The 20,068-nt window shown below is 48.7% G+C and overlaps 1 protein-coding gene across 1 annotated transcript; it reads right to left on the bottom strand.

The window, feature by feature from the left end:
- Nucleotides 1-11,662: 11,662 nt before the first annotated feature.
- On the bottom strand, nt 11,663-16,548 carry C6H1orf216 (chromosome 6 C1orf216 homolog). Its single transcript, XM_090335245.1, has 2 exons — nt 16,371-16,548; nt 11,663-14,457 (listed from the first exon to the last, which is right to left on the bottom strand). Exon 2 carries the CDS (start codon nt 14,450-14,452, stop codon nt 13,766-13,768), a length of 687 nt encoding a protein of 228 aa, XP_090191371.1. The 5' UTR covers nt 14,453-14,457; nt 16,371-16,548; the 3' UTR covers nt 11,663-13,765.
- Between the last annotated feature and the right edge of the window lie 3,520 nt (nt 16,549-20,068).

Raw genomic sequence — 20,068 nt, 5'->3', positions numbered from 1 at the left:
TTAAATTTCTTTTAAATCATACCCAAATAGCACCATCTAGAGGTAAATACTGTAAATATGTTTTGCTTCCTTGAATTGTTTTTTCTGTCTTTTCTAAAACACAGTTGTTTCTATAACATTTACAATTTTATTTTTAGCTTTTGCACCCAGCATGGTAAAATGAGAATGTTCCCAGCACTGCATGTAACAGTCTTTTTAACCATTCTTTATTGAAAGATACTTGGTTATTTTCAGCTGTATTTAAAGTTGTAATACATCAGGCTGGGTGCAGTGGATGCAGTGGCTCAGGCCTATAATCCTAGCTACTCAGGAGGCTGAGATCTGAGGATCAAGGTCCAAAGCTAGCCTAAAGAACTTGAGACTCATATCTCCAATTAACTACTAGAAAATGGGAAGTGGGGCTGTGGCTCAAGGGTAGGGTGGTAGCCTTGAGCTGAAGAACTCAGGGACAGTGCCTAGGCCCAGAGTTCAAGCCCCATGACTCACAAAAAAAAAAAAAAAAGTTACAACACATCTAGTACTTTGATGTCTGTGTTCTATCTGCCTCAAATCTTGGAGTCAGAAGTTTGGCCTAGTGGAAGAGTGCTTGCCTAGCCTGCTCCAAGACCTGGGTCAGATTCCTTGGTACAACATATAAAAAAAAGGTCCGAGGGGCTGGGAGTTTGGCCTCGTGGCAGAGTGCTTGCCTAGCATGCACAAAGACCCAGGTTCGATTCCTAGTACCACATACACAGAAAAAAAGCTAGAAATGGTGCTGTGACTCAAGTGGTAGTAGCGCTAGCCTTGAGAAATCCCAAGGACAATGCTCAGGCCCGGAGCTCAAGCCCAGGACTGGCAAAAAAAGAAAAAAAAAATGAATAAAGAAAAGGCCAGAAGTGGTGCTGTGCCTCAAGTGGTAGAGCTCTAGCCTTGAGAAAGCCCAACAACAGTGCTCAGGCCCTGAGTTCAAGCCCAGGACTGGCAAAAAATATATATAACTAAAATAAAAGATAATGACTAATCATAGCTTTGAAATCATTATCATGATTTTTTGCAGATCCATCAGAATTTTTTCCCTTCTTTCCATTTTTTATTTTGAAAAAATGGTAATAGTACAGAAAATTGCAAGACTACTTCAACTAAAACTCATTTGATTGGTCAGTTGTTAACATTTTGCCTTTTTTTTTTTGAAACATCTGGAGCCAAGTTGCAAATATAATTAATGCTTTTATTCCTAAACATTTCCACATATATCCTTCCACAAAAAATAAGAAAGAAAAAGAAAAAAAAAAAAAAGAAGCTGGGCACTGTTTGGCCATGTCTGTAATTCCAGCTCAGGAGGAGGAGACTGAGATCTGAGGATTGCAGTTCAAAGCCAGTAGGGGAAAGAAAGTTTATGAGACTTTTTTTTTTGTCAGTCATGGAACTTGAACTCTGGGCCTGGGTGTTGTCCCTAAAGGCTCAAGGCTACCCCTCTACCATTTCAGCCACAGCACCACTTCAGGTTTTTCTGGTGGTTATTGGATTTAAGAGTCTCATGGACTTTGGTGCTCTGGCTGGCTTTGAACCTCGATCCTCAGATCTCAGCATCCCGGGTGGCTAGGATTACAGGTGTGAGCCATCAGCACCCAACAGTTCGTGAGACTTTTATCTCCAATTAACCAGCCAAACAGAACTGGCTCAAGTAGTAGAGCACCTGAGTGAAAATGCAAAGAGACAGTGCCCAGACCCTGAGTTTAAGCTCTTGTACTAGTATCAAAACCAAACCAAGTACAAGTCGATGCTTCTAAATAACCAAAATATAGTAATGATACTCAGACCAATCCAGATGGATACAGCCAAGTATCTAGAATACAATTTAGATACAAAATTTGCCAGATTTTCTTCCCTTCCCCTGTTTCCCCCCTCCCCTTGTGCAGTATTTACTCTAGCTCTCTAGAAACCCACACTATATTTTGTGGTCTTTTTGTCCCCTTTAATTTCGGGAGAATGCCCACCAGCTGTTTGATAGCTTAATGATGAATTTAGGTCTGCCTACTGGTAGCCTCCTCCAGCATGCCTCAGGTTCTGCATCTTTGGCAGGAGTGGTACCAGGTGATGGTGTATCCTCAGGGCTTCACCTCTGGAGGCAGGTGGCAATTTGTCTCATTATAAAGAGACTGAATTTGATTGCTCAATTAAAATACCCTGCAATTGCTTTTTAAGTTTTAATGACCTGGGAAGTTTTCTTTTTCTTTTTCTTTTTTTTTTTTTTGGTTTGTTTGTTTGTTTTCTACGAAAGTGTGAATTTGATAAAGGCAGAAGGTAAATCTATTTCTCCATCTCTATCTCCTGCCCAAGATAGAAGGCTCACACTGGAAGTGCCTACCATGTGTGGGTCACTAATGCAATGATTGTCCTCCAGCAGCTTTGGTAAGAACTAAGATCTCAGCTTGGCTCCAAGTCTGAGGCTCAAAAGGAGGCAGCAACCCAATGGCAGTATTTCCATAATCCTAGCTACTCAGAAGGCTGAGCTCTGAGGATCCTGGACAGGAAGGTTCATGTGACACTTATTAATAACCAAAAAAGCCAAATGTGGGGCTATTGCTCATTGGGCTTTGAATGAAACAAAAAACAAAAAACTAAGGGCCAGTGTCCAGACCTTGAGTTCAAGCCCCAAGGGGGATTGATAAGAAGTTTTCTCAAACCTGTTCTACTAGAGGTCTTCTCACCCTTCTAAGACTTCCTTCCCAATGGCACTTGAGAAAAGTCCCTTGCAATCCCGGCCCCCTCCACACACCCTCCAAATAATGGTTCCAAAGGAAACATTCTCAGAAAGAAAGAAAGAAAGAAAGAAAGAAAGAAAGAAAGAAAGAAAGAAAGAAAGAAAGAACTATATTAGCTGCCCAGAGCCTAAGGGCTAGGGAGAGGGGTGGGAGGCCCTATTTGCATTTTTCCCATTAACAAGCTGAGGTTGAGCTCGCTTGCCTGCGGAGATAATTTGAGAGGGAAATCTTTGCATATTTTATTTAAAAGCACGGTGCATTAGGCTGGTAATAATGCAGAGTGTGGCGATTAGGTGAGGCCTGGAGGGAGCAAAGTGGGGTCCTTTCTCCTCCTCCTACCCCATTTCCTCCCCTATTTCCCCTGTAATCAATCCCCTTACGCCTGAGAGGCAGGTTGAGTGAAACTGAAGTCTCAATAACCTGAGTCTTCCATATCTCTCTGAGACTTTCTCCCCTCTCTCTCTCTCCCTCTCTCCCTCTCTCCCTCTCTCCCTCTCTCCCTCTCTCCCTCCCCCCCCCCCTCTCTCTCTCTCTCACACACACACACACACACACACACACACACACACACACACACACACACGAGGTCTCATTATGCAGTCTAGCGTGGAACTGCCTTAAACTCAAGATCCTCTTGCTAAAGCCTCTTGAGTTCTGGGATCACAGGCAATGAACTGCTACTCCCAGCTGCTTTTACCCCTTCTTGGTTGTTGCAATCACAGCCTGTTACAGGAATTTCATGTCTAAGGGAAAGGAAAGGTAACTGGGTCATTGCTGCCTAGGACAATCCCATTTAAAGAATCATGCAAATGCCAAACTCACTCACATGTGTGCAGCATGTGCACACACACACATGTACAAGTCAGACCTTCCCTTGGGCTTCAAGAGATGCCTGGATGGTCACCGGGCAGTTGGCTGAGCAGGCTCTTTTCTCCATCACAGGACTGCTATTCCTTAGTTACAAAACAAATGTATGGACGCCTGTTTCTCAGGGTGGCCAAGGAGGATGGAATCATGGCATGACAGGGTTCTATAAACTGTCCAACCATGGACAAATGTAGGAGGACAGTGGGGTCCAGGACCTGAATTTAAGCCTTCTGACCAACAAACAACAACGACAATAACAAAACAAAAACCACAGAGAAATTGAAGCAACTTGGAAAATGGTGAATATTATGAAAACACAAGATATTAGAAGACTCCATGGGGTATCAATTAATGAACAGCTAGAGAAAATGTGATGTACATACACCACGGAGCATTATTGAACCACAAAGGGTGAAATAATGTCCTGTGCAGGAACATGGATGGAACTGGAAATCATTGGACTAAGGGAAATAAAACATCCCAAAAGACAAATATCACATGGTGTCTTCAATATGTGTAACCTAGATGTGAACAAGAAAATAATGGCATGGATGTAGAGGGAGGCTACAGGTAAGAGTGGTGAGGACAACCATGACAAGTTACAAGCATTATGAAAAAAGATAATTTAAATTATTTTTTGTGCCAGTCCTGAGGCTTGAACTCAGGGCCTGGGCACTGTCCTTGGGTTTTCTCAAGGCTAGTGCTCTACCATTTGAGCCATAGCAACACTTCTGGCTTTTTCTGTGTATGTGGTACCAAGAAATGGAACCAGTGCATGCTAGGCAAGTGCTCTACCACTAGACTACTCTCCCGGCCTAATTATTTATAAAGTAGAGGAAATGTAAATGAAAGTGAAAGAAATAGCAGGGCGCTGGTGGGTTACACCGTCGTCCTAGCAATTCAGGAAGCATGGTTCAAAGCAGCCTGGGCAGGAAAGTTCGAGTCTTGGTACTGGTACAAATAAAAAGTTCAAAGGAAAAGAAAGAGTAGTAGAGGTGTAAATTTGATCAAAGCACATTATACATGCATAGTTAAACCACAACAAAACCTTTTATTTAATTAATATATACTATCTAAAAAATTCTAAAGAAATGGCATATTCAGGTCAGGGTAAAAGCTGAAATGAGACTGGTAAAAGTTCTGGGTAGCAGAAAAGGAAGACAGTCCCCAAGGTGTGGAGGGTAGGGATATGGAATCGGAAATGGTTAAGAGTCCAGATTCCGTAGCCAGATATCCTGGGCTTGAGTTCTGGCTCTGCCTCTTGTCAACTATGTAAATTTAGGCAGGTTGCCCAATACCCCCCAGACCTCAGTTTCTCCATCCATAAATGGGGATGATAATAATATCTACCTCCTAGGGTTCTATGAGTATCAAATGAGTTAATACAGGACAAGCACCAAGAATAGTGCCTATAAGTGTTCTTTCTCCTTTTCCTCCCCCCAAATTACCCATGTATAGACCAAGTTTGGGATTTTGTCTATAGGCAAAGCTTAGGATGTAAACAAAGGAACTGGGGAAGATGCTGCTGAGAATGGCATGGGTGTGAGCTGTTCATACTTCAGTGTGGATATGAACGAGATGGGGGAGCATTGCACATGGCCTGAGATGAACTAGAGGATTCCTGATGGAGAGAAGGGCTAGAGTATCACAAGACTGTATAGTGTTGGGATGGCACGAGGAAGGAAGTATGTTATTTTGAGGAAGGAAGTATGTTATTTTAATGGTGCAGGGGATTGAAGATATGACTGGACTGAGGAGGAGCCACAGAAAGGGATGGATCCTGGAAGAGACATGGTGTTAGAGTGGCTCGTGCCTATAATCCTAGCTACTCAGGAGGCTGAGATCTGAGGATCTCGGTTCAAAGCCTGCCTGGGTACTAAAGTCCGTGAGACTCTTATTTCCAATTAACCACTAGAAAACCAGAAGTGACGCTATGGCTCAACGGGTAGTGGGAAAGTGTTAGTCTTGAGCTGAAGAGCTCAGGGACTGTGCCCAGGCCTAGAATTCAAGCCCCAGGACCGACAGAAAGGAAGGAAGGAAGGGAGGAAGGAAGGAAGGAAGGAGAGAGAAAGAGAGAGAGAGAGAGAGAGAGAGAGAGAGAGAGAGAGAGAGAGAAAGAAAGAAAGAAAGAAAGAAAGAAAGAAAGAAAGAAAGAAAGAAAGAGTGAAGGAAGGAAGGAAGGTAGGTTTGGCTCAAGGCGATCTGAGAATGAAGGGAGGAATCTGGTAACCTATCTCATAGGCTTCCTACAAGAACTTTCCACCTCAGACAGAGCCATAAACCAGGAGACAAACCACAAAGGAGGAAAGTCTTAGAGCCCTTCCCTAATATTCTCCCCAACTCCAGAAACTCTAAAGCCAGCAGGCTCTGGACCTATACACAAGCATGTGCATGTTTTCGATCTGGACCTGTGTTGGTAGAACACAGGCTCCTGCAGAACATTAACTGGGAATGTCTTTTGAGAGAACTTTGGTGACTCCCATAACAAAGTCTAACCACCCTGGCATAGAACCCCTTTCTCCACAGGGCTGGCCTCTGGGGTTCTAGGCCTACCTCCATATACACTTAAACTGTGAAGACCTTGGTTGTACCTCAAGACAGGAATATGTCTGGCTCATAGCCAAGCATGCCTAGCACCCTACAAAATGCCACTCCATAGTTTAGCTCACAAGACTAAACGTCCGTAACCACTATTATCATTCTGCAATTGCTGGATGGGGGTACAGCTTAGTCCCTTCCACTTTTCTCTGGAATGTTCTGTTCCTCGGCCATTAGTACATTAAGTCACTATGAGCTCCTCTGTGAACTCTTTCCTGCCTGCTCCTCACCTCCATTCTCCCTTTCCAAATAAAGAATGAAGTCTCTCCATTCTTTAGGTTTTCACACCTGTATGTTTCCCAAACGTGGTGCATGGAACACTGAATCCGTAAGATGATCCATGAGGGGGGAAAAGATCCCAAGCTCAACCAGGTTTAAGAAAGCATCTGGAGGGGCCGGGAGTTTGGCCTAGTGGTTAAAGTGCTTGCCTAGCATGCATGAAGACCCGGGTTCGATTCCTCAGTACCACATACATAGAAAAAAGCCAGAAGTGGTGCTGAGGCTCAAGTGGTAGAGCTCTAGCCTTGAGAAAGTCCAAGGACAGTGCTCAGGCCCTGAGCTCAAGCCCAGGACTGGCAAAAAAAAAAAAAAAAAAAAAAAAGAAAGCATCTGGATATACTAACCCCTCAGCCCCATCACACAAATAGGAACTTGTACCACACAGTGAAGGCACTTAGAGTTCTCAGGAAAGATGCCCAGTTGACACTGTTTAAGCAGTGCTTTCCAAGCCTCTTTGATGACAGAAATCTTTTCCTTCGCCCTTGTGGGAATGTGCTGTGAAACATACTTGTAAGAGTGCTAGTACGTGATCACGCTGCACTCTCATTATCTTCGTCTGGGTCTTTTTGTCTCTATCCTGCTGAACTGTGAAGTCCCTGAAGGCTGGGGTTGTATCTGAGTCATCTGGGCCCCCAGTGCCTAGCAGAGAGTCTGACACATGGGAGCCAGTCGTAAGTATTGTATATTGGAGGAATCTCCTGTCTTCTATAAAGAGGAAATTGGGAAGAATACTTCAGAGACAGGTGCCTGGCAATGCCAGGAAAGAGAAGTCTGGAGACAAAGGAGATGGGAACCGAGGAGCACAGACATGCTTGCAGACTGAGCCCCTCTGGGTCTCTAGGCATGTTGCCCATCCTGAAGAGTCTGGAACATTAACTGGTGATTCAGGCCCCATGGAGATTTTACAGCCTGGAGGTGGTGTCTGGAGCCACAGTGGTTAAGGAAGGGAGCCTCAGGAAGGGCAGAGAGCCTCTCAGCCTGGTGAAGCCCCCTTGTTCCGGGCTGGCCCGCGCTTGGATGATAGCCATCAGGACTCTGCCTGGACCGTCTGGCTCCCATGAATCTTCCATAGCACTGTCATCTCCTAGGACCTGGCCCCCTGAAAGATGGTTCCGTGAGGAGCAAGGCTAACCAGCAGCATTTGACACCCTATGCTGAGTGGGAAAAGTCCCCATGAAGGCTCTTGTGGAGATAGATTATTGCAGATGCGCGGGACACCAGCCAGACCCTGGGGAAGCCACGAGCCCACTGGGGAGCCTGGGAAAAGCCCGAAGTCTGAGGAGGGATTTGGCCATACCTGTTCTACAGAGGCCAGCGTTAGAGTGGGGGTGGCTCCTGAAAAGAGAGGCCTGGCCAGGCCTGATGCGGTCCAGGTGAGGGGTGGCAGCGCCGGCCCCAGGCGGGGAGAGGAGGGTGTGGAAGGTAGAGGGTCAGGACACGGGAGGGAAGAAAGGAGGGGAGCCCTGAGCCCCACCCCACCTGCAAATGAACAGGACACTTGAGCTGCTTCGGGGACAGTTTCCAGCCTGGGCGGCCTGAGGAGCTGGTGGTCGTGGGCGAGGGGAGGCCCAGGCCCGGGTTTGGGAGAGGAGGAGGGATGCCGGCCTCGGGGCAGCCCTGAGTACAGAGGGCTTGGTTACCCTCCCACCCCCTCCCAGGCCGGCCAGCACCCAGGAAGCCAGCTCCGCGTCCGCGTCCCCCTGCCCGCGTCCCCCCGCCCGCGCCCCGCGGCCTCCTCTTCCCCACCCACCCCTGCAGACCCCGGGGTTAATCCTCCCCGTCCGGGCCGCCCCCGCCCCGCCCCCTCGGTGCCCCCGGCCCTGTTCCCGGGCTCCCGGGGGGCGTCGGGGCCGCGGAGGAGGGGCTCCGAGCGGGCGGGGGACCCGGCCGCAGCTGTCCCAGCCGGGGCCGGGACAAAGGGCCTGCGGGGCGGGCCGGCCCAGCCGTCGTCACGCTTGTTGGGATTAGGCGGCGGGAACGCGCTCGGAAGGCTCGGGATCCACCACCCGGTGCGGCGGGGTGGCTCGGGAGGGGGGTTGGTGGCAGCTCCATGCCTCCCCCCCACCCCGCCCTCCCTCCGCCCCCCTCCCTCCCCCCACCCCCCGCCACCGCTCCCCGCCTCGTGTGCGCCCCTCCAGGCGCCGCGGAGGGACGAGGCCGCCCCTTTGTCTGCGCCCTTGGGGGGGCGAACCCCGCCTGGGGACCACTGAACGCCAGCTGAGCACCCCCAGCCCCGCCCAGGCCCGGGCCCGCACCCCCCCCCCGCATTGACTGGCTTCTCCTCAGGCCCCCCCCAACATGCCCGAGCCTCTGGGACCTTTCTCATCCCCAATGCAGGGGTACTGGGGGGCCCGGCCCCTCCCTAGGCTCCACTCTAAAACATTACTCCCACGACCCCCCACGTTCTCCTGTGGACAGTCGTTCATCCACGTCCACAGGCCCGAGAGGCAGTCTGCAGTCCTGTCGGGGTGGGGCTCGCACCCAGGGCTGTGGGTCTGTGCATGCGCAGTGTGAGTGTCCGGAGGTGACCCGGGGTGTGGGAATGCATACCAGCACAGATTTGGGGTCTGGCTCGTATTCCAGGGTGTCCTAAGCTTCTGCCCTGCTCAGCCATATACATATATATATATAATATATGCATATATTATATATATATAATTTTTTTCCTTTGCCCGTCTTAGGGCTTGAACTCAGGGCCTGAGCACTGTCCTTGAGCTTTCTCAAGGATAGTGCTGGTCTACCACTTGAGCCACAGCCCTACTTCCAGCTTTTTTTTTTCTAGGTATATATGGTAGGAAGGAATCAAACCCAGGCTCACGCCTGTAATCCTATCAGGAGGTTGAGATCTGAGGATCAAGGTTTAAAGCCAGCCAGGGCACAAAAGGACCTGAGACTCTTTATCTCCAATTAATCTTTAGAAAACTGGAAGTGGGGCTTGGCTCAGGGTAGGGTGGTAGCCTTGAGCTGAAGAACACCCAGGTGGAGTTCAAGCCCATGACCCACCAAAACAAAAAAAAGCTGTACAAAGCGGTTTCAATTTCACATGACCCAGCTACATCTTTCCTAGCGGCCTCAGTCTTACCAGTCACTTCCACGCTTCATTCCTGTGCCTGTGGCCTGCTTAGGCTTATGTTTCCTAACCCCTGTTGGTCTCTGGGTCTTGGTACCAACTTCATTCCTCACTCTTCCTAAGCAAGACTGATCATTAACAACCAGAACCTGGGTTAGACTTCCTGACTAGAGAGACAAGAGGATAGTGGTACCTGAGTAGCCAAATCCCTCTCAAGTGCATGGCCCCTCCCTATTCCCTGAACTGTCTGAGGACTAAGAAATCTGGTGACTTGAGCACCATCTCCCAAATGTAGAAGTCTCAGGCTGACCTGCACAGCCCTGACCTCTACTAGACTAGGCTTGTGGACACAGTCTCATCTATGTGTGAAGACAAAGGTTATACAGGATGGGGAGAGTGCCTCAGGCCCCTCCTAGAGAAAGACTTCAATCTTAATGCATACAGAGCATCTTCAGGTCCTTTTTTTTTTTGCTCACTCTTCAGCAATTGCCTCCGTTCTTCCTACTATCAGACAGGCAAGAGTTACTGAGGATCTAGCCCAGTTTCTCTGCCCCAAACTCTGCTCTCCTGGCTGTATCTATCTTGCTGGTCTCCTTTCCATACCCACCTTTGGGTCTAGTCTAGCCCTAGAGCACAAATGACAGCAGATTCTGGTAATCCAATCTACCAGTTTCCTAGTTATGGCTTTCATCTTTTTCTCAGCTCAGAGAACCTTCTTCCCCTCCATGCTAGAGATGGAACCCAGGTCCTGTAGCATGCTAAGCAAGAAGTCCACTGTGGAGGTACATCCTCAGACCTCAGCTATTTTCTCTTTCTTTTTTTCTTTCTTTTTTGTTGGAAATAATGGAATATATCTGCTAGGTAAGAAACTTTTCACTTAAGTCATGCCTCCAATTCTGTTTTTCACAAGTATTTATTTTTCTTTTTTTTCTTGGTGTGGCGAAGCCTTGAATCCAGGTCTGGGCACTGTCCATGAGTCTCTTTGTGCTCAAGACTAGTGTTCTACCTCTTGAACCATAGCACCACTTCTGTTTTTTGAGTGGTTAATTGGAAATGAGTTTTGCAGGGACTTTTCTGCCTGGGCTTGCTTCAAACCTTGATCCACAGATCTCAGCCTTCTGCATAGCTAGGATTACAGGAGTGAGCCATCAGTACCTGGCTTTAAATAGGATCTTACTTCCCATCTGGACTTTTACCTGAACTATAAGCCACCTATTGTAGGCTCTTTCTCATACTAGGATGACAGATGCATGCCACCACATCCAGCTTCCCTCTGTGGAGATGGAGGTATTCCTAATTTATTTATTTCATTTTTTTTTTGCCAGTCCTGGGACTTGAGCTCAGGGCCACAGCACTGTTCTTGGGTCTTCTCAAGGCTAGAGCTCTACCACTTGACCCACAGTACCGCTTCCAGCTTTTTCTATGTATATGGTACTGAGGAACCTAACCCAGGTCTTTTGCATGCTAGGCAAGCACTCTACCACTAGGCCAAACTCCCGGCCCCACAATTTATTTATTTATTTATTTATTTTTGCCAGTCCTGGGCATTGAACTCAAGGCCTGAGCACTGTTCTGGGCTTTCTCAAGGCTATACCTCTACTACTTGAGTCACAGCACTACTTCTGGCTTTTTTCTATGTATATGTTACTGAGGAATCAAACCCAGGTCTTTGTGCATGCTAGGCAAGCACTCTACCATTAGGCCAAATCCTGGCTGGTATTCTTAATTTAAAATAACAATAATAATAACTTTCATTGTCTTCAAGTATACTCCTTTTTTAGATGGAATCTGTGGACTTTTCTATGTGGGCTGGCCTGGATCTATAATTCTTCCAGTCAAGACCTCCCATATAGTTGACAAATGTATGCCACCCAGGTGTGGACTAAGAAGGGATCTCGCGAACTTTTCTGCCCTGACTGGCCTTGAGCCAATCTTAACTTCCAAGTACAGGGTCTGATTTCCTGGATGTCTCCTCCAACTCACACCTTGTGGTCCCTTCCCACGACAATGCTCAAGAGAGGAATTCTGATGGGGCTAGAAGAGGCTACCGGGCCACAGACAGCAAAGAAACACTCACGAAATTTAATTCTTGGCATGTGTTTTTATTTGTCCTAGGTTGGTCCAAAGGCCAAGTTCACATTCAACATGCAAGATCTACAGACGGAAAATCCCCAGGGTCCATGCTTCACCCTCGCTCCCTGAACCTTTCGCCTATCTACATAGTAGGGATAGAATTAGAGATAGAAAGAAAGATATTCATAGTTTTTGAGATGGAGATACTGAGGGCCAGAGGCATCACTGGTTCCCATGCCATTGTTAAACTGCCAGCACTCCTTTTCCATGGCAGTGTTCCCCATCAGTGTTCTTGGCATCCAAAATTTGGTTCCCCCAAGACTTGACCACTCTCCAGCTCATGGAGCCTCTGCTGGAGTCTGTCACTCCCTGTTTAGAGGGTCACAGTGATGGAAGGGTGTATGACCCAGAACTCTAGAAGCCCCCAGAGGCTCAGCTGCATTGCCCCCTGTTCACCTAAAGAGTTGACCTCTGCCTCCTCCCAACAGTCTGATTTCATAGAAATGACCCAAACCAAATGGATATTCAATGCTAGAAAGTCAGGGAGGCACAGCAAGGTAGGAACCCAGGGAAATGCATTTTTTCCTAATAGCTTGAGAACACCTTGTCTATTATTTGCAAGGTTACAAGCATACATTCAATTTCATCAGAAACTCCAATTAATATGGATTTCACCCTCTTTTCCCAGTGGAGAGATGTAGTTTGTTTGGGAGCTCCATTTTCCTATTTCTCACAGGATTCCACAGTCGCCTTCCCATGGCAAAAGGCAGCATTCAAGCATGTGGCCTAGTGATAGAGTGCTTGCCTAATATGCATGAAGCCCTGGGTTCAATTCACATAAACAGAAAAGGCTGGAAGTGGCACTATGTTTCAAGTGGTACAGTGCCAGCCTTAAGCAAAAGAAGCTCAGGGATAGTGCCTAGGCCCTGAGTTCAAGCCCCAGGACTGGCAAAAAAAAAAAAAAAAAAGGCCAGTCTTCTAGATCCTTCTCTGTCACCAGGCCACCATCATTCTAGTTTCCTTCCTGATACCAATTCTCCTCAACTATCCAGATAAAACTCTAAACAAAATGCAAAATGCCAAGGCAGGGCAGAGCAGCCCATTTGTAGCTCATTGATAAAGGGTTTGCCTAGCATACACAAGGACTTGGGTTAGATCCCCAGCACTGAAAAACAAAAAGAACCTCTTACAGAAAAACAAACAAGAGGGACAGAGCCTTAGCAGAGCAAGGTCTTGGATAAGTGAGAGGAAGCACCAGAAGAATGGACCAGCCACAACCCTCAGATAAATGACAATAAGGTAGTGTTCCTTTGCTAGGAAGCAGTGATACCCAGTAGAGAAAAATGGCTGGGGTAGACTTGGATGACACAGGGTATGGCTGGATGCACTGCAGGTGTATTGAATGTATACTTGTATACACCTTCTTATGAGACTATCATAAATATACATGCTGTCAACATATACTTCCTATGCATAAACCTGCATACACACATACATATATCCTTTTTTTTTTTTGCCAGTTATGGGCTTGAGCTCAGGGCCTGAGCGCTGTCCTTGGACTTTTCTCAAGGATAGAGCTCTACCACTTGAGCCTCAGCACCATTTCTGGCTTTTTTCTATGTATGTGGTACCAAGGAATCGAACCTGGGTCTTCGTGAATGCTAGGCAAGCACTCTACCACTAGGCCAAACTTCCAGCCCCCATATATCCTTTTGAAAAGATCTGAACACACAAAGATTCACTCATGTATGCCTGACATCAGCCTGAATACTCAAAACTCCCATCTAAGTACCCACACATTCTGCATGTATATCTCACCCATGAACCTAATAAACACTATTCTGGGTATCTATCCATATAGAAATATACACATTTACTGACCCTTACATATATACTACACACACATTCACTCTTACACACTGGTATATGTTAGCTTGTATGTGCACATGTGTACACAAAGCTCATTCACATATGCCTGAATATTCCTGCCTGTGTTGGCATACATACACGCACACACATACACTTATACTTACATGCACTCATGCCAACAGGCAACCATGCGGCTTACTTGTGCACAACCACACATTTGTCTGCACATACACACTTAGACCTTTGCACACTTGTGGAGGCACAATTAACCCTGGTCCTGGGGCCGGGATGGTGCTGCCCTCTGCTGGAGACAGCGAATAAGCTCCTTCCTGTTGTCTAGGATAGTGTCGAAACTCTCCTGCAGCCTAGCCTGCTGGTCGACCAACTGATGCTGCAGGGCCCGGATCCACTGGAGCAGTGCCAGGCGACGGTACATCACCAAGTGTACATGGTGTTTCTCCTTCTCCTGCTCTTTGTAGCGTTCCTGAGCCTGCAGTTGCTGTATAGCTTGGGCTACAGAGGGAAGAAAGGGATCTGGAGGACCAGGGCCTCCAGGAGTCCCACAGGTGGGCTCTGGACTGCTAAGGCTGTCAATACTCAGGGAGCTGCTGGCATAGCCAATGTCCTCCAGAGGGGAGCAGACATTGCCCAGACCACCTGACTTCTCAGGCTCAGCACCAGCAATCTCTGCACCCTCCGGGGGACTGCGAACCCCCTCATCAAGACATCCAGTGGCCTGGAAGGCCTGGTTGTCAGAGGGTGACTCAGAGGAGCTCCTCAGATGAATAGGCTCCACTTTGCTTGGCATCTCATGCCAATTCTCATTGGCATCCTTGGCACTGTCCATGAAGTTGGAATTGCTGTCTGGTTGCAGCTCGGGCTGACATACTGCAGGAGGCAGGCTGCCCAGGAACTGGGCCCCTTCTGCTAGTCCTGGTTGGATGGTGAACATCTGGTCTGTGAAGGGAAAACAGAAGAACACATCACAACAGGACAGCCAGGGTATCCGAAATCACAGAAACCTGGCTGCAAGGCAGCCCCTTGCCCTTAGTTCATTATTTTCCTCCTCTCCTCCTGACCATGTGTTTCCAGTCTCTTGCACAGGGTTCCCCTCAGCCCTCGGAGGCAGGCTGTCTTTTCATTCTATCACTTTTCCCCAAATGACCCCCTTTTCTGCTGTAGCTTCAAGAACTACCATGTATTATTTGTGACCCTCAGCTCTATTCCAGCCCAGATCTAACTTCTATCTATCCCGCAACAGACCACAGGCTCCTCAAATGCTATACATCCAAACAGCAAGATGACTTCACTGTAGTTAGTCTGTCCAACCAGAAGGCTAGGTGCATCCTACCATACTCTCCTTCTTTGCTTCATCTCAATGGTCACTACATTCTGACGATTCTTCATCTCCACATTCACTTGGTTCTGGCCATTCTGACCTGGATTTGGCCACAGCTTTTTCACAAATCTACCTCCAACTTAAAAGTGTAGATTTGATTTGTCACAGCTCTGAATGCCACCCCTAAGCTCTGGCTAAGTCTCTACATGGCCTCCCAGGAAATTCCTATACTTCTCTGAAGGCTTCCTGATATTCTCTGGCTCCGCCAATAAGCAGCAACCCATACAATTAATTCTGCCTTCCTCTGGCTCCTCACTGTCCTTGGGCCACATTCTCTTATCCATGTATGTTCTCAATCTCTGTCATACAGAGTTGATGGTCAGTAAGTGACTATTCAACCACCAGTCTTCATTTTTTTTTGTTTGTTTTTTTGTGGGTCATGGGGCTTGAACTTGGCCTGAGCACTGTCCCGGAGCTCTTTCAGCTCAAGGCTTACCACCCTACTCCTGGGCTTGGGCATTGTCTCCCAGCTCTTCTCCTCAAGGCTACTGCCCTACCCTTGATCCAAGCCCCACTTCCCATTTTCTAGAGGGAAGTCTTATCTTTCTGGAGATAAGAGCCTCATGTCTTTTTAGGCCCCAGCTGGCTTTGAACCCTGATCCTTAGATCTCAGCCTCCTGAGTAGCTAGGATTACAGGCGGGAGCCACCGCGCCCAGCTTAAGTCTTCATTTTAAACAAGCTCAAGGCAGTGTACGGTCTGACTCCCTGAGGGACCTCAATCATATTCCCAGAACCCTGCAGGGCATCTGACGGGAGCAGGTATGACTGATGCACATCCTTTCTGAATGAGTGAACTCAAAGGGGGACTCTAGTGGGAGTCCAGTGCTCTGGAAAACAGCAATAATGGGCCACGGCTGATGCCCAGGAATGGCGGAGCTCTTCGCAGACCTTGGGAGTTGCTCCTCCTCCTTCCCTCCCACTGCTCTAGAAGCAATGTCTTGTCCCACCCTGGAGCTCCGCTCTCCAGTCTTCCCTAGGAGTCAACTTCTACCAAAACAGGGGTTTAGAACTGACAGCAAGTTTGGATTTCGGGTGTTTAGGAGCAGCGGGGCGGTGTGAAGTGGCCGGACCTCTGTCCAGAGGCACAGTGCAGGGCTTAGTCCCGGAGGAAATGGTGTGGGGACAGGGACAGTCCCTTTGTACCCCGGCTTGAGGGAAGGGGCCTGGAGACATCCTCCTTGCCCCTTTCTCCCCCGCCCTTTTTCCTCAAGGGAAGCAGTCAGGGATGGGGTGAGGATTCTTTCAGAACCGAGACTCCCCCTCCCCCCCGTTAATAGAGGAACTGCGCAAAGCGGGGAGGGGGCGCTGTTTGCTAGATGGGGATGGGTGGTCAACCCTCTGCGCCTGGCAGCAGACAGCCCTCGGGAGACAGAGGACGGTGCCCGTCCTCCCCCAGTGGGGCGGAGGCTGAGACTCGAGCCCCCGCTCCCGCCGCTGGGCCCCAAGCCCCCCACCTCCGCCTGGACTCACGGCCTAGCGACTCCCGCTCCGGCGGGGCTGGCTCTGGTCCCGCCCGGCCCTGCTCTCCGGGAACTCGTCCCTGCAGACCGAGGGTCCCTGGCCGGGGGCGTCCACGCGGCCCGGGGTGTGTGCGGGAGGAGTGCGGGGTCCCGCGCGGTGCGCGCAGCCCAGGCCGCGACCGACTGCGGCGTCTACGCAGCGCGGCGGGGCGGGGCGGCTCGGCCCACGTGGGCCGGTTCGGTGCCCCGCGCAGGAACCGCCTCCCCGGGCCGGGCCCAGGCCTCCCCGGCCCGCCGCCTCCCGGCGCTCGCGGGGTTCGCCTCACCGCCACCCCAGCGGCTTCACATCCCGCCTGGGCTTCTCCAGGGCGCGCCGCGTCCCGCCCTGCGCGTCCCGCCCTGCGCCCCCTCCCCCGCCTCCCGGGCCCCGCGCCCCCTCGCCCGCCTCCCGGGCCCCGCGCCCCCTCCCCCGCCTCCCCGGCCCCCTCGCCCGCCTCCCGGGCCCTGCAGCTCCGCGTCACCTTCGCACCCTCTCCCCTCTCCCCTCTGCCCCCTCTCCCCTCTCCCCTCCGCCCTCTCTCCCCTCTCCCCTCCGCCTCCAACCCTCCACGTCGATTTGCTCGCATTCAGTCTGTCCCCGGAGACAGATTCCTAGACCACATCAGTTCTCCCTTTGACACTGTGCGTGTAACATTTATCACAACCTGGACTTCTATATTCACGTGGTGCCTGTTAATCATTTAATGGAAGCTAGGTTTTACGATCTGCGTGGCTTCCTCCACGCAGGGCAGAGAACCCCTCGATAACACACCTTTGCCGAGTGGAGGAGAAGAAACCATGGGAAAGGGTTTCTAATTCTAGTGGATTCTTCTCAGAGTTCTTCTTCTATTTTTTTTTTCAATACAATATGATAAGCCCCTGTAGCAGAGCTAATAGGCAAATGTTATGAGCACAAAAGAGCATATAAGCCTTTATAAAGGGGGATATTTGAGGTAGGACTTGAGGGATGAATACAAGTTCACCAAAGAGGAAGCAGAAAGCTTAGGTGTTCACATAGTCAATGTGTTCAGAAAACAGTAGATCAAAGAGGCTGGAGCTGGTGCTAGGGGATCAATGGCGGTGGGAAGTAAAGCTGGAAATAATGTGAGCCCAGTTGTACAAGGTCTTGATCACCATTCGAAGGAGCTTAGATGTCATCCTGTGGGAAGCAGACAAATGACTGGAGAGGTCTAGTCGGGGTGTATCTAGTATATTGCTGTGTTCCTCTCTTTTCCTGAGCTCACATCATCACCTATCGTATCCCTCATACGGCCTTAGGAACTTAATACAAGTCAGAGCATTTCAACTAATTGAGTTAAAGAAGGTCAAATATACCTTGAATATTGGTGACTAGGATTCTAATTCTGAACATTGTTCCTTGGACTTCCAAGGTCAGGCACAGCTGAAGAGGACCTTTGGCATACCCTTAAGGCAGACTATAGGGAAGAGTACTCCACCAGAATTGGCTCCTCTTCAGAAACAAGGCTTAGAAAACCTGTCAAACAATGGTTTTGCTCTTCAATTTTCTCAGTTACCTTTGTAAGTGCCACTCTAGTCTATTGTGAATGCCTTCTACAAAAATGTGGCTGATGGGGCAGGGAGTTTGGCCTATTGGTAGAGTGCCTAGCACGCACAAAGACCCGGTTCGATTCCTCGGTACCACATACATAGGAAAAAGCTGGAAGTGTGCTGTAGCTCAAGTGGCAGAGTTCTAGACTTGAGAAGTCCCAAGGAAGTGCTCAGGCCCTGAGCTCAAGCCCAGGACAGGCAAAAAAAAAAAAAGAAAAAAAAAAGTCGCTGTTTTCTAAGCTGTGAAATGAGGCTCAGATACAGCTAAGTTTTGTTTTGCTACTGTAGTTTGCACTCACTTTGGCTTCTTCATTCAAGGCTGATATTTTTAACCGTTTGAACTATAACTCCACTTCTAGCTTTCTGGTGGTTAATTTGAAGTAAAAGTCTCATAGATTTGACTTCTGGGGCTGGCTTTAAATTGAAATCCTAAAATCTCAGCCTCCTGAGTAGCTAGCATAATCCACCAGTCTGGCTTGATCCAATTTTAAACTTCCCCATCTCAGGGGAAAAAACATCTTTCTTCAGTCCTGAGAATTGGATCTTGGGCCTCTCATTTGTTAGACAAACCCTCTACCACTGAGGTATACTCCTAGCCCTGGAAGCACCTTCATTCAAACAATCTTTGCAATTCATCCTCTTGGAAGGTTTCTCTCCTTTTCTGATCCTTATACCTAAAATATCTCCTTGGGGACTGACTAATAGGGAGTTTTGTTTGTTTGTTTGTGTTTGTTCTAGTGCTGGGGATTGAACTCAGGGCCTCTTGCATGCTCTGCACACATTATACTACTGAGCTCGACCTCCAGGCCTGAGTAAAGCTTCAAAGCTTTGGTGGGGGTTCAGTTCCCAAATCTATTGTACCAGGGGAACCTAGAAGATGAGTCATCATCTAAAGTTTCCTCTGCTTCCCCAAAAGAAAAAGAATGAAGGAGTTTTGGGGTTTCTAGAAGCGCATCCAAGTGAAAAATGGCCTCTCCTTACCTGCCTTCTACCAAAAGATCAGAAACACCAGATCCAAAGTCCTGAAGTCTTGGGAACATCCCCCAGAGCTGAAGATGGAGGGAGGCAATTAGATGGAGAAGCAAAAGAAAAACAGGTTGGGGGGGGGGAGGAAGAGTGCTTGGTCTACCAGCTTCTTGCAGCTGCCTCCCTGGGCTCCATAATCCTTTTTCCCTCTCCCCTGCCCCACCCTAAGGCCGCCCACCTCTTCTCTACACCCACCCATTCAACAGTAGGAGGGCATTTTATCAGCTTAGCCTTTCAGGACCTGACAGCTCCTTTCTGGGTGTCCCCCACATGTAACCACTTAACCCCCAGCACAAAGGGCCAAGCTGAATGAGCCTGGAGCCTGGAGCTCGTGCACAGGGGAAGATCTCAATAGGATTTGGGGAGCTGGGTGTATAAACTGATCTGCTCCAGCAGCCCTCAATGCAAGAGCTGGAGTTGGGGCATGTGCCGAGGGGAGGAGCCCGACAGCTGCATCCCGCCCCTGAACAATGATTTATTCATTCTCTTGGCAAGCACAGAGAAAACAGGCCGAGGGAAATATGGCCCCACAAATGGCCTTCAGCCTCAGTTGATTCCCAGAGCAAACACTATAGTCCAGAGAGCCCCTCCCACTTGTACTCTATTGCCAAAGCTAGCTTTTCCTCTTCCTTGTAAAGAAGTAGCCTGTATTGTAGGAGACCTTTAGAAACTTGAGAGTCAAGCAAGCATTACTCTGAACTGACTCTCCCTGAAGGCTTCCTGGTCTTTCTCAAACCCATCTTACAATCACAGAAACATACACAGAGAAAAATAAGTAAATAAAGAAAAACAGTAGGGCACATAGCAAGGTCTGTTTCAGGGCTTTCCCAAGAGATCAGGGCAGAGAATGATGCAGGGAGTTGGGGGTGGTGGTGGCAGTGGTAAAAATAATTGACAGGCAACAGGAATGCAAATAAAGATCTGCTGGATAAAGTAATGTTTCCTAACAAAGATACGGTACTTGCTGTCTCTCCTTCTCCATTAGTAATTTTCTGTAGCTATATCTGGGTCCAATTAAAAAAAAATGGTTTGTGGACATTTTGGAGATTGGGGACAAGTTAAAATAGGTAAATT

This window comes from Megascapheus bottae, chromosome 6 (assembly GCF_031878675.1).
Source record: "Megascapheus bottae isolate mThoBot1 chromosome 6, mThoBot2.hap1, whole genome shotgun sequence".
Classification (NCBI taxonomy): domain Eukaryota; kingdom Metazoa; phylum Chordata; class Mammalia; order Rodentia; family Geomyidae; genus Megascapheus; species Megascapheus bottae.
This window is presented reverse-complemented; position numbering and strand designations above follow the sequence as displayed.

Bases quoted from the DNA above. Each gene is read 5' to 3' on its own strand.
- C6H1orf216 (XM_090335245.1), bottom strand. From the start codon at position 14,452: ATGTTCACCATCCAACCAGGACTAGCAGAAGGGGCCCAGTTCCTGGGC.